This window comes from Haliaeetus albicilla, chromosome 8, assembly GCF_947461875.1.
Source record: "Haliaeetus albicilla chromosome 8, bHalAlb1.1, whole genome shotgun sequence".
Lineage (NCBI taxonomy): Eukaryota > Metazoa > Chordata > Aves > Accipitriformes > Accipitridae > Haliaeetus > Haliaeetus albicilla.
The window spans coordinates 3,113,051-3,130,575 of NC_091490.1; the positions used below are offsets into that span (position 1 = coordinate 3,113,051).

At 37.8% G+C, this 17,525-nt stretch overlaps 2 protein-coding genes across 4 annotated transcripts in view; one reads left to right on the forward strand and one right to left on the reverse strand.

Moving 5' to 3' along the window:
- The window catches only part of EFCAB7 (EF-hand calcium binding domain 7), a 29,974-nt gene extending 23,089 nt beyond the window's left edge, over positions 1–6,885 (reverse strand). The window contains exons 1-3 of one of the 2 annotated variants that reach the window (XM_069788517.1): positions 6,616–6,885; positions 6,150–6,260; positions 3,697–3,884 (exon numbers count right to left, since the gene is read on the reverse strand). In XM_069788517.1, coding sequence (XP_069644618.1) covers positions 3,697–3,883 — 187 coding nt within the window. In that variant the 5' untranslated portion in view covers position 3,884; positions 6,150–6,260; positions 6,616–6,885. Of the gene's footprint in view, positions 1–3,696; positions 3,885–6,149; positions 6,261–6,504 lie in introns of both variants that reach the window. The other variant, XM_069788518.1, reaches the window with a different exon arrangement.
- The window catches only part of ITGB3BP (integrin subunit beta 3 binding protein), a 36,208-nt gene continuing 25,260 nt past the window's right edge, over positions 6,578–17,525 (forward strand). The window contains exons 1-3 of one of the 2 annotated variants that reach the window (XM_069788525.1): positions 6,578–6,704; positions 10,703–10,745; positions 16,287–16,425. In XM_069788525.1, coding sequence (XP_069644626.1) covers positions 6,700–6,704; positions 10,703–10,745; positions 16,287–16,425 — 187 coding nt within the window. In that variant the 5' untranslated portion in view covers positions 6,578–6,699. Of the gene's footprint in view, positions 6,705–7,366; positions 7,480–10,702; positions 10,746–16,286; positions 16,426–17,525 lie in introns of those variants that run through there. The other variant, XM_069788524.1, reaches the window with a different exon arrangement.

Below are 17,525 nucleotides of genomic sequence, written 5' to 3' on the forward strand. Positions count from 1 at the left end.
ATTATTTTGCTTAAAGGCTCCGATCTGCAGCTTCCACTTACTCATATGCACTGCTCTACTAAACTCAATGGGATGTCTTCCTTAAGGAAAGTTAATGGGTTCAAACTATTAAATAAGCAAAATATCCATGAATTCAAAGACAGTCTCCTCGAAAGACAGGTGTAAAATTCAGCCCAGTGTCTACGTCCCCTGCCTTAATATCAAGAAACTCTTATTTGTAAGCTTGCACATCATTAGATCCTGTTTCTACTGAGATCCACGTAAGTCTTTCCACTTTGCCAAGAGCTGAGATCTAGTGTAGAATTTATCTTAAACAATATTTTATGTCACATCTATACATTTGAACTTATCAATTCAAATTACGCAACATGAATTTCAGATGTAAAGGAAAAATGATACCAACAGACATACATTAAGGCCAACAGCCAATACCATGCATGCAATCAGTCCCGCTGCTGCTACACCTGGCATTCTTCAAAATGAATTTGCTGGATCTAGTTAGCCTCTTAAAAGCCTTTACTGAAAACATCCTTTCATCAGTTTCCAGGGCGAAGAAGGTATTACATTAAACTGAAATTAAATTAAAATGCACAGTCTATCTGAAACTGGAGGGATGTTTTTATATCTTCCCATATAATCAAGTTTTTTTTAGGGAAACACAAGAGATCCTTCATCTCTACCTAGGCTGGCAGCTTGATTTTTAGCCAGCTGACCAATGACCAAGTCTATACTGGCTGAGAGCAGTTCAGTAGCATCTGTGAAATGAGGTGGTGGCATCGTTACAATTCTCAGTAGGCAACTGTGTCACCATAAAAACAAACAAACAAAAACAGACACCTTTGTTGCTAATCTCCAGTTGAATGCCAAGGACTAAATAAAGATTTGTGCCCTGTCACCTCTACAAGCAGAGTCAGAAGAATACAGCAAAGCTTACATCTTTATCCATGCAAGGCTTGGGCACATAGCAATTGTTGAAGGATTTCAATGTCAAGGTCAGCCAAAGAAGGGCAGTTACTCTGTGTGTTTGTTCACATGGATAGCCCAGTTCCCTGGAATGTCATTATAGCACAGTATTCACTCACATTTAACAGAGTATCCTTCAAATATGCGACAATTTTGTATTTTTATATATCCAGGGAAATCAGCACTTGCCATACCCTACATGCCTCCCAAGTTTGTATTTTTGAAAGTTCAATTAGACTGCACCTTTTATTTATACTTCATTCCAGACTGATTCTGCTAAATACCTTAAGTAATATTACAACACAGCTACTATCCATGAATAAGTAAAACTCCTACAAATAAAATTTTGCAGGGCCAATCTCTAAGTGAATATTTTACAGTTGAGAATATTAGCCAAAGATCATGCAGCAAGAGATGCTTAAACATTGGCACCACTCATTTGATAAATGCCAGAATCTACTTAAGATGCAGTATAAATCTATAATAACTCTCAATGCTAACAAATTTTAAAAGAAGTTCTTAAATATCTCTGAAAAGACTGGGAGCCTGAGCAACTAATTGCCCTTTCCAAGCTGACCTTGAAACCAAAATGCCCAAACACTTGCTATGTCGCAAAGTGGCATATGGATAGAGATGAAAGCCAAAGCATATATAAAAGAGATTACATCTGTTCACACCACTCCTATCTTAAAATCCAGATTATCCAAAACTATCATTAGGATGTTATAAAGGCACTTTTATTACAGCTAAGAAAGCCTGGATAACACTAAGTCACATGCTGAAAGAATGTGCTTGCTAATGGGTAGAATTTCATGTACTGGTATAGGGAAAGAAGCTACAAACAATCAGTGCAACAGAGAAGTACACTCAGCTTTTATAGTGGTGGTTTCCACGTGAGACCTCACATATTTTAGGCATGGGCAATGCAGCCATTAGTGAGAAACATTTCCTCACGTATGAAAAAAAATACAGTCACTAGAATTAAAAATAAATTATTTGATAGCTTAGCATGTTTTTGCCTTCAGCCGTTGCATGGTTTGTTTTTTTTTATTACGAACAACCGCAATGCCATAACACACATACCTTTTACTGGCATCATAATCTATGACGACGACTCAAGAAAACAACCTGTACTACCACCAATCCCAAGTGTATTCTGAGCTGTACCCCAAAACCACAAAATAAAAATTATTTTTTTTAATGATACATTTTGGTTCTCTTTATCTAACTGAAAGTTTATGTTCTCATGTTTTCTTTGTCAACCATGTGAGCTGGAAACATTTTTTCCAATAAGGCAAGCTAAGATTTTCACATCACAAAACTCCAGGTAGAAAACGGGACTGAAAGACACTTTCATGAGTTTCCTAACACAAGCCCACGCTATTATATACAACCATGACTAAATTTCTTCACGAAAGGACAAAAATGCTCTAAGAAAGATAAAAACAAAACAAGAAACAAAAACCCCAAACATGGTAAGACATAGTACACAATCCTACAACTCCAAGAGAGAGCAAAGTTGGTATTATATTTGCTTGAGAAATTTTATCTGGGATAGTGAAACCTATTTCACAACTGAAACAGGTTATTACTCAGTCTTATCTTACTTTGTCACTAAGATATATTATAAAGAAAACAATTTCCAATACACAGCCCTAACTATCATTTTTGAGGTAAACTTTTGTAACCTTCCTAATAATTCCACACAAGGCACTTTGAAATTCCATAGGTTTTCAAAACAAATGTTGTTAAGCTCCACACCTTTCAGTATCTGCTAACACCTTTATTTAGTACAGGTGAAGCATTCAGAGATATTTTTTTCCTATTGTACTGCTGACAGCAATACCACTTATACACAAATATAATATGGATGAAAAAATGAAAACTTCATTTCAGTCTATGGGAACATTATCATTCAGTGGGAGTTTAAATAAAATAAGAGTAAGAATTCTTATGAAACACCAGTGTCTGAAACAGTCCATTTGATCACATAAAGTTGGTAGAGGAAAGGCAATATTTTCACATATTACTCAAAGTGGCTTATAACTGATCTGTGAGACTATCTTTAGGGGTAAATTACCATATCCATGCACCCAGTAACAACCTGTCATATAAGTCTGCAAATCTCTATGCCAATTAATGCCAGTTATCATGGCAATTTTCTGTGCCAGGGCAATTGCCCACTATAAGCTGAACTGAGACCAACTCAATCATCTGTCAGGGATAGGCAAAAATTTATTGCAGAAACGTCGTAATCAAAAAGCAGGACCTAGGCCCACCTCAAGTAAGCAACAATGCTACCATCAAATTTGGTGTTGTTAAACAACTCACTTAGGTCCCCTGTAAGCTGTCACCCAATATTGACTTTTGCCCATTCATACTGGTGATTTACAGATGAAAAGCTCTGTACACTATTCCCACTTCCACAAGTCATCCAACACGTAGTAACAAAGACTAAGGATTTGAGGAAAATGAAAAACTTTGAGGAATGGTAGTCTCTATAAACTTTGAAAAATCACTATGTGACATAATTTATAACAGGTAAATGATGACTATATCTTCAAAGATACAGCCATCTGAACCCTACCTAAAACTACTGTAACTTCCTTAAAACAGTTACTGAGTTTATGTATTAGAATATTCTCACTACTGAATTGCTGACTGCTGTTTGTAAACTACCCACTGTAATCATCACACACAACAGCTAGGGGGGAAAAAATACATAATCGTTACCTAAACTGAGTTGTTCTTTTGATTTAATATTTTCTAAACTGCTTTTGAAAACAGTTAGATAAGCTGCTCGGCAGTTCATATAAAAGATCGCTTCTTCTGCATGCTGGGACTTCTTTCCTTGGGAACTTTCCAAGCGCATGACTTTCTGAACGGAGGGGGATGCGTTATTCTCAGGACTGCTGGCCATTCTGTGAAGAATACAATTACAGTTAGAATTTGTTACTGTCTTGCCTGTTTAATAACACCTCTGCTTTGTCCTCTGAAACACAGACTAGCACAAATTAATCCTAACATCTGGGTCATATGTCTTCCATTCTCAAAATCTCAGTTGGGAAATACTTATCTACGCTTGTAGGTAAGCACCATGAGATCCACAAACAAAGTTTCATTTTATTGTATTTTATTTTAATTTCAGACCATTTGATATGACAATGGTTATATAATCATGTTATTTGAAAGCATAAAAACAAATTTTCAAGTTATCTGTGATACAAACCGTTGCTATCCATGTTTAGAAAGAAACCGCTAGGACTTGTCCTTACTACACATTTCCACTAGAATTTCTACTCTTGCCACACTAGCTAAATTCTCCTAATGACAGAAACAATGGGACAATTTGTACAGAAGCGCACTCGTTGGCTCTGATGAGTTTCCTACCACTGTCTATGCCTAGCATGATTTGTCCAAATGGTAAATTAACGAACATATGATACCTACCACTGTTTTGCTGCCAGTGCCACTCTCATTGTTGCTACAGCTCACCAGCAGTAGCAAACGTGGAGTTTTTTTAGGAAAAAATGCCAATTTAAACATGGCCACAGGTGTGAGAGGCACAGAATTATTTAAAAGACTTTTTCACCAAACAACAATAACAAAGTAAATATTATCAAGAATGGATGCAGCACTTCTGTCATTGGAGAGAGCTCTGTGGCTGCATGATCACGACTGGCTCATATCATGTTGGATTCTCTATTATATTTCTTGGTGTCAACAGCAGAGTAAAAGCCCCCTTTGTCCTCCAGTGAAAACTACATGTGAGCATGTCTATATTGAACTGCATATTTGTCAGGATTTCCTCCCTCACTCAAAAACTGACTTTTATATTTCCAAGACTGATTTAGCTGGAAAACTGGGCAGAGACACTGTGTAATGTCATAAACACCATATAACACTCAGTGTTAAAAAACGGATATAATCATTATTAAATTGATTACATGCTTTTTTTCTGGTGCCAACCCATACCAGAATGGGCTTTTGTTTTCTGTTTTTACAGTTATAACTCAATGAAACATACTAATTTGCTAATAGCAAAATTGGTCAAAATTGTAACCCTTAATCCTTCAAGTATGCGAAGTTAAGCACACAATTCTACTTTTAAGAGTTATCTAAATATAATTAATAAACAAGCATGAAGCTAAGATTGTGCGTAAAACTTGGTGCAACTTAGGCCTTTTAAGTATGAGAACACTACCCATGTAATTATAAATGAATGGAAAAAAAGAATACAAAATGCATTTTTTCTAAATTGCTAAAACGATTCAAAGCAGTAACTAATGCTGTTTGCTCACCAGCGGCCAGCAAACTTTAACAGCAGCTTTCTGCTTTTACCAAGGGTGATTAGGGTTTTTAGAAGGCCATCACAGAGGGACACTAAATCGTGTTGTACTGTTGGTCTAACAGCCTCTCATATTATTTTACCCAATGTTGACTTCAGAAAATATATTCTAGTATAATAAATGGAATATCTCAAGTTCAGCAACAAGACAACGACATCATAGGGTCCCCTTCAGGACTCATTGGATTTTTACTCAGGAGGCCTAAATCACTCGCACCTTGTTGAGTTATATAGGTCTTTTACACTTGGGAAAGAAAGATAATAATCGCTTATCATGGATGAAGTACCCTATTTATAATACACAGACCGCCTGCCTGACACTTTAATATTACACTGGCATTAGAAGGACCCCATAGGGACACTGTGATACAGTCTGGTTACTGCAAACGGGTGTCACTATAATTAAGCACCAGTGTTACACACACAAAATGGAAGTGGGTTAAAGTCAAGGAGGAAAAGAAGAATAAATGTTAATTTTCCAGTAACTAGTTTATAAAATGTGAACTCTCATTTATACTCCTTAGACTTCCCATTACCAAGATATTTCTTACGTGGGCCACAGTTCTGCCGAGAGGTGCTGCCAATACATTGCTCAGAAATCCAGTGAGCAATAGCTTAGTGGCAGCACTGCCAGCAGCCCCATGGCTCAGGTTGTTAAATTTTTACCGGACAAATGACACTTTAGACAAAATAGACAGAAGGGAGCAATCCGGCCTTGGCTGAAGTGGGAGGACAACACAGCCTAACGACTGCTTTCAATTTTAGTTGCTATGATTCTAACAAATAAAAACCATCTTCCAACCAGGAATTAAGTCGTACCCTTCCTGGCAATACCGACCTTTCTCGTCGCGGGTCCGAGACCGAGGTTCACCTCCATTCACAGCAAACACACCGGCGGGGAAACTTCCCGCTGTTTCTTCTTAAGCTTCCGAGCCCAGGCCTCGCTCACCTGAAACGAGGAAACTCTTTTACCACATGAGCCTCACTCCATTGCGCTCCGGTGGGCGCAGGGGTCTTCTTGGGCAAAAATTCACCACCCACCCTCCCATAAAAGACGTTAACAATCCCCTTCCCCCAGCCCCTCAGAGAGGAAGCAACTCTCCCGCCCTGCCCGGCGTCCCCAGCAGCCCTGAGGGACCGGGTTTCGCCACCCACCACCTCCCGCCCAAACCTTCCCCGGGCCCGGCTCCTACCGTTGCGCAGCACCCAGCTCAGCAGACAAACCGACCCCTCTCCTCCCCTCAGGCCTGCCGGGACCGGCCTCGTCCCGCCCTGCCGGGGCCGCCTACCCGCCCTCTCAGCACCGTTTCCAGCCGGCGGCTTTTGGCCGGTGCACGGCGGCGGGAGATCTACAAAGGCGGCGGCGGGAACGGCTGCGGGCGTCCGCGATGTCGTAGGTATCGGGCGGCGGAGCGGAGAAAGTCGGTTCTAGGAGCCGCTTCTCGGCAGCGGGGCAGCCCCTGAGGGCGCGGAGGGGAGCGGGGCGGGCGGCCGGCCGAGGGAGCGAGGGCCCGTTGTGGGAACGCCGTGAGGCGGAGCGGTTCTCCTCGGTGGCCTGCGGGCTCCCTATACGGCGGCGAGGTTTTTTCCCTGAGGAGAAATGGGCTCCTCGGGTGATCCCGGAGAGGGGAGGAGCACGCCGTTAGCGTGGGGAAGGGCGGGTTTTGTTTCTAGTTCTGGCTTCCCGTTGTTGGATGCGAGCGGGAAACGTTTAAGATGGTGGCTCCTTGGGGCAGAGCCTTCGTCCTGAGGGATGCCGGGCGGGCGATGCCCACTGGCATGGGTAGTACTTTTTGTATGTTATGTGGCTGTTCCCGGCTTCCATGGTTGCCTCACGCCCCACGGATAAAGCCTTGCGAGGCTGCGTGGTGGGAGGTGGAAGAGGGAGAGGAGCCATGTCACGGGTGGGTTGTGCGGAGTTTGGCACCTGGGTTTAGTGCTGCTGTGGGAAGGTGTTGCAGGCCTGTGGCGGTAAGGTCCATTTTCCATCAGGCTGTGTCTCTTCGTATTGCTCCAGTGGGAATAAATCCTCTTCATGTTCTATTCTTTGCAATTTATTGAGCAGTAGTCATGTCAGTCTGATGCTATTCTTGCGTGTATTTGCTAATTGCGGGCTTCTGAAGAACTGTAAAGAAAACGTGGAGGATGTTGCTAACTTCAGCAGTAAGGTGCAGCCATAAGACTTATGCTGCCTAAATATAAGCTTGGGATACTGTCCCAGTTTACGGCTTCTTATGCGATTTCAAAGATAACTTGTGTTAGAGCTACCATAGGTTCCAACTTCTGCCAGTCTTTCTCCTGACCACTGGTTGAAGTAATCATGCCAGACAGTAGTAATACAAAGGAAACATCAGTCCACAAGCTTTGATTTTTTTTTTTTTGGTGTTTAAGGCTGTTTCTCACTGGTTGCACACGGAGTTTAACTACCATGCAAGCTGAACATAGAAAATGATCATGTATTCTTTCTGCTTTTCCAATTAATAAGACATTTTTGCTACCAGGTTTTGAAGATGAAGCGATATGTAAATAGCATAGAGGTGTTTTCTTTTTTCCCCCAGTGAAAGCAGAAACCTAAGAGGAAGCTAACTGAAATGGCTTCAGAATGCACTACAATACTCTCTACGGTATTTTTAATGAAATAATATAATCAAGTCCCTGATTCTGTATGTTCATTTTTGTGCATTAAATCTGTACGTGACTGTTACCATTGCATTCATTCATAAATGAATAGTGAAGTAAAGTTTAAGTGTATGTGGAATTAAAAACAATATAAAACCCCCATTTCTTTATTGAAAGTTAAATTGCATACCCAGACTTTCACTGTTAAGCCAAGAAGTGGTTTCATCCAAGCACTATTCATGTGAGTAAAGGTCTCCCAGTATTAACAAGGAACTGACAACATGACCTGGAATGATAGATGAACAATATGCTATAGAAGTAATATGTAGTTCTTTAACCTGATAAATATTATGGGCAAAATAATCATTGCAGGTTATACAGCTAGCTATAAACGTGTGCCACCATACTCTGCATAGCTAAGAAAATAAATTAAGCCCTCTCAGGGAATTTTGAACCAATTCAAGGGTAGGAAACTCAGGTAAATAAGTTATTATGTACTGTCATCACATATGCCACATTCTTCTATCGCCTTTTCTTGTTTACACTCTGACATTTGATTCTGCTCCATAGCCACAGCAAGGCTTTTCCAGCCTAAACCAAACTAAAGCTTGTGCACTTCTTCCATGGTGTTTCCTAAAATACTTTAGGAATTTTGTTTGCACCTAGATGCACGTATTGGTTTTTCTCCATGCTCATCTTTTGAAAGATCTGAGAGAAGACACTTTGGCCAACTGGGTCTGCACATTAGATGTCTGGATGAATTTTGTTTCAGTGGCCCTAGCCAGGGACTGTGTGTAGACTAAGAGCACAAATTTTAACTTATTTTGAGTGAATCACAGTTGCCAGAGATTTACTTTCTCATATTGTGGCATGGGAAAGACAATCACTAAAAACAACTCCACAAGCACACCAGGTTGCTGGGTAGGATGGATTGGGAAAAGTGAAGCAAAGTTGAGCTCCTGAAGCCAAAATTGTATCCATGCAGCTCCTTCCAACGTTGAAGTGCTTGCCTGGAATGAGGCTGCCTCTTCACTGCAGTAGCTCAGGGTGTTTGCAGGGGGTTTGCAGGCCAGTAGAGAGAAATTTGGGCTGTCTGCAGCTCTGTTGCTGTACACAGTACTTGACAGGCTTTAAAGAACATAGTCTTGACCAGTCCACAATTTTCTCTCTAAGAAATTTTCTAATTGTTTATGATTCAGTGGGATTTTCATGTAGTTTCTTATTTATCTTCATCCTACAGCTATGTTGAGTCCAGATTCTGCTTTACTTTGGCTTCCAGCTTCTTTTGAAGTCCATCATAAAAACTTCCATCATAACATGCCTTAGTATAACATGCAAATGCATTGGCCCCTAGAGCATCCTTTCAGAGTAGATGTATTAATAAATATAATGTTTCTTTGCTGCCACTGGGGTGGAAGATGTAATGGAGTCTTCATTCCTTAAGCAATATGGGTTTCTATTTAAAAAAGAAATACATTGTAAAGAATTCCATCAAACTGTTACAGCTTTGACTGCCCCTTGGCAAGAAGTTCACACGCTTTTTTAATTTAAATGTTACCTGTTTACTTGGCTTTTTTAAGATAGGATACTTCTCTTCCCCTTTTTGTAAAAGAGATAGTTGTAAAACAGTACTCATATAAGACTGTTGCCTGAGATATATTTTAAAGAGGTGTTTTCGTTCTATTTTTCCAATACTTTAATTTACAGTTTTGGAATAGTAACAAAAATTTTAAAAGGGTATGTTTGGAATGTGGTCATCTTAATTGCTTACAAGTCAAAACACTCTTTTCCAAGATGAAAACTGTGAACTAAATTCTTGAAATATGATGTATTTTCTAAATCTTGTTTAATTTGATATAACATTTATGTTTCTTGGGGACTGTTCTTATAAAATGATTTTAATTTTTTTTCCTCATTTTTTTTATATAATGCTTTAAACTATTGTTAAGATTTAGGAATGTGCTTTAAAAGTTTCAATTGTCTGTGGGAAAAATAGTCTTAATTTATGTTGACCTTTCTTTCCTTTGAGCATTTAGTCTGCATTCAATAAAATTTTGATGACTGCTCTTTAGAAGACAGCTGTACGATATAAAGTATTATAAATATTCAGCTTTCCTCTTCTAGTGTTGCCATTAACAGCTGGGCATCCAGTTCAGCAGAGCAGATTTTTCAGAGAGAGCTTGGCATGTTCCTGAATCAGTATAGTGAAGAAGACTAGAAAATAGTTTCTTATGGTTTGGGGACCTGTAAAGACATAGAGCATCTGTTCCCCAGTTAAGTCATAGTCTGGTAGCACTGAATCATGTTAAGAGCTAAAATGATGGGAAGAACTACTTTTTTCACCTTGGCTGTACCTGTGTTTTAAATGCCTAATACATTATTTCTACTAATGGCTAAATAATTTCAACCCTTGCTCAGAAGGTATGTAAATGATAATGCTTTTGCATTTTTTCAGTGTTTATGGTCTTTGAGAAAGAGACAAATATACAGTGCAATTTCACTTCAGTGTCTTGATTTTTATCTCTAGTATAAAATGGAGAATTGGATTTTCTTATGCAAACACTTTGTCCTTCTAAATAAGCAACGTTTTTGTTATACAGTATTTTAATCAGTTAATGTATTTGCTTTGGATGAGATTAGTTTTCTTGCGTAGTGTAAAAAATGTGAAACAAGAGAAAGGAAAATGTCTCTAAAATTACAGGTTATAGACCTTACTACCAGAAATCTTTGTGTCTAATGACCATGAAACTTGTCCATATTTTTCTCTTGCAGAGTTAAGAGAGCATTAAAGTTGGACACTGTTAAAAAAGATAACGTAAGTGTTTTTTGGTGTATGGAATCATCTGGGCTGTATATATATGTATGTGTATATATATCTGTATATGCACACATATGTGTATATAAACATATTTCATTAGAGTTGTATTTATATTGTTACAGATTGGATGTTGTCTAGAAAAATCTTAACGAGGCAAAAAATTACTGCTGAAAGTATTAGTAAAAAATTTATTGTATTCCATTTGTCATAGAACTGCCTGGCTTTAAGTAATGTACATCTGCATGAATCACTTGAAAATAATAGAGAAATATGCATATTTTAATTGCCATCACTATTTACCCAAGAGCTGAATGAGTTAAGATCCTTGGTGAAATCATTTATTAGAAATTAGCTCCATTATCCTGGAAGCAAATGTTCTGCCATGTAATTGTACATGTAACAATATGGAATTATGATAATGCTATAATCTGCATATTATAAACTGCAAAATTGAAATGAAAACATTAAAGGCATTTTCATGTCAAGGATATAATTACCTCCCTCAGCTAATCTGGCATAATGAAACAATAAAGTACTAACACTGCAATAAATTTCACCACAGTTATCACAATAAAAATAAAATTGTACTGTTGCTATTATTTTTTGTAAATGCAGCTATAGTATACTCCCAGTACCAGCATGTCATGACATATGTCAGTTTATTATCTGCTCCTACCAACAGTGGGTGTTGCTGCAGACATTAATACAGAGGAGCTTGTGAGGACGGCAGTGTTTAAAAGAAGGAAAATTTTGGAAAAGTACATACAGAGAAATAGCTGGTCAGCAAACAAGCTCCCAATAAATCTCCATGTCTGTGTCATTTTGAAGAGATTTGTTTACATGCAGCACATACTTGGAGGTCTCACTGGTATTTAGCAAGATAGAAATTTGCAATTTTAAAAATTTTCTAGATACTTTTTTTTCTTAATTTAAACAAAGGTGGCAAAATACCGCAGTGGCACTAAAAAAAATCATTAGCAATTTAATTAGCAGCTTAGTGTACCATTACCCAACTTGTTCTGCTCAGAATGCAGCTGTGACTGTAATTTTGCATCTGTTTCTTGGGCTGTAGTAACGTTTTTGTAGATGAGTGGTCCAGCTGAAATTACATGGAATCCTTTTTCTGTCTTAGAGCTATTCCTTCCCTGCCCCCTCCCCATAAGATAAAAAGAAAGAGTTACTTGATGGTTACCTGCGTGCAGGTTCTTGTGCAGCAAAAAGCTTAACAAAAGCCCATGTGAATGATAAAAACTTTTACTGGAATATCAGTAATGTAAGTTTACACTATGATTTTTAGGTCATATGGTGCCTCTAACAGATAGATACATGTCAAAGATTTAAAGTGTACCATAATTAAATAACATTATAGAAGGTAGGAAGGAATGTAAGGTAATAAATACACATGGTTTGCATGAAGTATCTGTTTTAGCTCTGCTGCATCCATTGCTGTTTTCTACAATTTCTTTCCTGTTATTCAGGATGCCCTCGTTCCACCTGCTGGTCAGACTACCCAAAGCGTGCCTGAACTAACCAGATCAGAAATAAATATTTTTAGATTTTGTAATGTTAGTATGGTATAATTTAAAAATTGTGTAACTGGACTAAGACTCTTCTTCCTGGAAGAGAAATTGTTACTGCCAAATACTGTCTTTTGAAGTACTACAGTAACTTTTTTTAGGTAGCTGCTCAAAGGAGTCTCAGCTCATATCCAGAAATATGGTGGTTGAGCAGACTGCTGCTGAAGCAGGAAAAATATCCTGAAAGCATAAGCAGATTGAAGACTCACCCTGTTACAAAAGAGATTTGATGACATTTAAATGCCTAAAGTGGCATTGCTACTTTACAGTAATTAATATTTCATTTGAAGATGATTTAAAACATTTCTTTAACCTGCTTGAATGTGGCAAAATATTAGTGACAACAGACCGAAGATTTCCACCAGGTATTGTTTAAATACAGATAGACTGCAAAAAGAGTATATATGGCTGATGCGAAATTATTTAGGGGTATTCAAGACTAAAGCAAGACAGAGTAACATCCAGGAGCTATAAGAAAAGTAGGTAAGAGGGCAGCAAATTAAATCTTTTGAAATACCATGTAAGTCATATTACTGATGAACAATACTAACACTGTTAGGTTCTAAATTAAGGGTTAGCACTCAAGGCAGAGTAGGAGAAGAAAAACATCAAAACTGCAGCTTTTTGTAGAAGTACAGTAAGATACATCAGAAATAGAATAGCAAGTAGCACTGGAAGTATAATGCCATTGCATAAATCAGTATTTTGTCTTCACCTGAATTAGAATTGAAGGTACTGTCACTCTGTTTTAAAGTATAATTGCAGAAATTATACTTTGAACCTGTATCATTCTGTGGAAGAAAATAAGTGTGAACATAGGCTGTGGTACAAGTGGCACAAGAAATGCCTTCAAATGAAGACGATTAAAAAGATCAGGATATTTTAATAGGAGTTCAGTAGTGAAGAGCAGGAAAGGGGTATAAGAATATGCTGTATTCTTTTTAGAGGAGATATTGAACATTCTTTATACTTTTATATAACCAAGAGGAATTTAGTAGTATTGCAGTGTGGAAAACTGAAAGCCAATAATGGAGACTTACCTTTTATACAACACATTAACTTCTAGAACTCATCCTAAAATTTTGGTGAAGTCAAGCACATAGTAGAAGCTGTAATAAAAACAGTCATTCATACAGATAACAAGAGTATGCATATCCATGTAGGTGTGAAAAATAGGAGTATTGTGCTTCAGGACATTTACATCAACTGCTAACTGTCTGCAATTGAGAAGAAAACTTCCGAGGGTTACATAATTGTCCATTTACTTCTAGGTACAGCTTGTAGTCCTAGTTTTATATTTATGGCCTCTATAAATGTATACTTTTTAGAAGAAGTTTCCTTATAACTCCTCAACAATTTAAGATTAATTATATAAACATTCATGTTTTCTATCATTAATTTACTCAGTAATGAAATGTAACGTTTTCCCAGGTCCCAGATTCCTGCTGGATTGTAGAGGCTTTGTCACCTTTGTATATGTAGCTTTGTGATCTGATAGGACTTGCATCCTGATATGACTTGTGGCTTTCACACATGTTACCTGGTGAACCTGATTATTGGCCTTAAAAATACCACTTTTGCCACCTGTACACACCTTTTGAGATCTAAAATTGCTGTAGTTAAATTTTCCAAGGGAAATTTGTGAGACCTTAAACCTATGAGGTTCTGGCTTTCTCAGAGTTGTCCTTCCATTCTGTACCATGCTGTGGACTCAGACTGCCTTTGCTCTCAACCATGTCCCCAGCAGACCCTTTTCCCAGAGCACGCAGGAGATTCCCGTGCTAAGGAATCCTTACTGGACTTGAAGATTTGTATGCCCTTTGTTTAATCTGGTTTGAAAAACAGTAGTGTGAGGGTCTTATTCCAGCAAAACAGGACAACATATGATTAAGTATGAAAAGGGAGTAAATGAGTTATTAATTTGAAATTGCTGTGGAAATGTCAGTTACCAAAGTGCAAATATCAGGTTGTCTGACTTGTTTTTTTTGTTTGGTTTGGTTTGGTTTTTTCCCAACTTGGCTTATGTACTGTGCATTCTTTAATGACCATAAGCCCCAGATCCTCGCCTATTTCATTCATGGTATTGAAAGAGTGCAGTATGCTTACCTATTATACTTTTTCTAACATTAATAAATGGAACTTAAAGAGATTACAGAATAATCATGTACAATAAAACTTCCAATGAAAAAATACTGTATGAAATTGAGTGACTGTTTTGAGTGACATGAAGAAAAATGATAGTTTTACAGATGGAATGAGAGTTAAGTTGGTAGAAAAGGCTGGTTGTTTGGAAGTGGATGAGTCATTCCTTTGCTTGATACAGTTGCAAAAGTAGAAATAAATTAATTTGCTCCTCAAATTCAAAGCCCCAAGATTGTAACAAAGTAAAAAAAAATCAAGAAATCTCTTACTCTGTTTTTCTGTGGTATTGGCTTTAATGATACTATGTTTCCATGAGGAAAATAAACATTAAACCGTAGGAAAAAAAGTGTCTGTTTCACTGCGTTTAGACAGCCCTTCTTTAAGCCCTTGAGAAAATTTTGAAAGGGACTGGAAAAAGTGGTTTTGCCCAAAATGTCCCTTTAATCTTTGTGTGACAGATGTTAATACAGTGAAATCAGTTGTGCATTCACTACTTGCATTCTCCTCTTTAGAGGTGGCTAGTCTTTTTTGGAAGCAGTAGTTTACATGCCTGCTGACTTTTTCTCCTTGAAATGAGAGGTGGGTAAGAATGAGAAAGCTGCCCTTCTGAAGCTGTGTTTTCCAGCTTGCTACATGGTGTACCTTCCAGCTCTTTTGTTTAATTATTGGATCAGCTGGTTACACAGCAGTGAAGTACTGTAGGTCTGGTAAGCATGCGTATTGGATAATACTTCAAGTTCAGCTACCTGGAAAATCCTGTAGCCACTTGATCAGTGGTTTCTAAGAGTATAAGATGACATTAAGATGCTGCTGATGGCAGCGGAGTTGTCTTTAAGTGCTACATGTGTTCTATTCTGTGTACGTCTCCTTTTTGACAGAGTCATTGATGGCATTATTTAAATCTGCTAGACTTCTTAGTTGGAATCAAGTTGTTACTAGAGCTGAAGCCCTTTATGTGCAAACAAAGTGTGGTTTTGGTTTGGGGTTTTTCTTCTGTAGATAAATAGTGCAGTGAAATCCCAGTTTCTCAGAGTTGCAATTCAGCATCCAATCTAGAGAGTGAACTGTGTCCCAGATAATCCCAGTTAATGTTTCAGAACTGCAGACTAGTTCTTCTGAAAACTTCTCTGCACAATTCCTTTAACATCATTAAATAACTCCTTTTATGTAATTAGACATATTGAAATCCTAAGCCAGAGACAAAATTTTGGATTTAAGAGACTCACTTGGTTTTTTTTAATTAACACTTGTTTAGAAAATCATTAGAAATAACTCTTTTCATTCTTATCATTCATATGTCTTAAATTCCCAATACTGTAGGAAAAATAATAACAGGTTTTGACTGCTTTTAAAAAAAACAAACAAACAAAACCCCAGGTGTTCATGCCAGAATACCTAAATCTCTGGAATCCACATACTTTTTGTTTATGAAAACTGGGAGGCTAGTGTTTGAAGGGCTTTTTATTTTTTTGAGTAGAACTAATGTTAATGAGGAGGGGGAGTGATAGAGCAGCTTAGTGGGCACCTGGCAACCAGTGATGGTCAACCTACCACAACACATAACATGGGCTTTCCATAAGTGGGAGGACATAAAGTTAGGAATTGCTTAGAAAAATCTATTACCAGATAGTAAATGTTCAGAGAGGCTTTGTTTGGTTTGGGGTGCAATATGTGACTCTACTGATAGGAAAGATAGAGGTCAGAATGTATTTAGTATGCAGAAGGAAGTTTACAACTGTTGTAGGTTTAGATGGACATAGGTACTTCTTTGTCTTTAGCCAATATTCATCTAGATTGTTTGTCTTTTGCTACATTTCAGCTATCTGATGCAACACCTTTGACGACCAAAAAGCAAAATCTAAACTCTTACTCGCCGACAACAGGAACACGCCAAATGAGTCCATCTTCATCTCCCATGACTCATAATGCACAAAATCTCAGAAATCGCCCATCAAATGGTTAGTTGAACATTCTGTCTTTCTTACTGCAACATTTTTCTGGTTATTGGCTTGATTTAGTAACTTATGTCTCATGTAGTATGTTTGATTTCTTTTTCCTCTTATAGAATTTTAATCTCTTTTGGAAAAGCTGGTGGTGATTTTTAAAGCTTGAATCTTTTTGGTATAAATCTTGGGGGTATTTATGAAACAACTTGTTTTTGAAACAAGTTTTGCTTTCTGTTGATCAATATTAAAAATGTTTGGCTTTGGCTCAGCAAAAAAAACCCTGCACTGGCATTTTTGTCAATCATTTCATTAATTCCACTGCTTAGGCATGTTCATGCTAACAATGTCCTTTGTTTGCTTTCTTTCTAAGTTCCAACTTTCATTGGCAGAACTGGTATGTGCTACTGACAGTGACTTTGTTCTTTGGATTATACAGGGAGATGTTCTGAGGTTGCTGTGTGCTACTTCAGATTATTGCAAGGAAGTCCTGGTTTACTCTTGCAAGGCAGTGCAATTCATTGTTTATAATACACAGCTGAGGTCTGGACTCTCTCATGGTCAGGAGAGCTGGAAAGAAAAGATGTGTGTAGTTGAACCATGTTTAATTTTGTGGCCTTTTGAGAACTACATTGAGATTTGCAATGCAAGTCCTAGTTTATGTACTTCCAGGTTTCCAGTGGTAAATGCTTGCATGTGTGCATGCATACATACGTATAGCACTTCCCAGCTCTGGGTCTTTCTCTATGAATATTGAAAGTTAGGTAGATTTTATCAAATCAGAGCTAAAAGGGAAGTTAGGGTAGTTTAACTCTTCTGCTTTGCATTCTTTTATGTAATTTTTTACTGTTATTTTCCATAGTAAGGCACTTCAAGGCAATTTTTAATTAATCTAACATAACACTGAATGTCATTAGCTCTCAGAAAATATGCCTTTTTATAGTTATATTATTTCCAGTTCACTTTAGGATATCCGTCCACTTAGTTACAGTCACAGTTTTTGATGCAAACTATGACTGCTCAAGATGTATATTTTCAGTAGACTAACCTGCTTTTATGGCTGTATAGATTGTGGTCTTTTTAAGTGTTAAGGAACTATTAGGTTACCTGGTGTG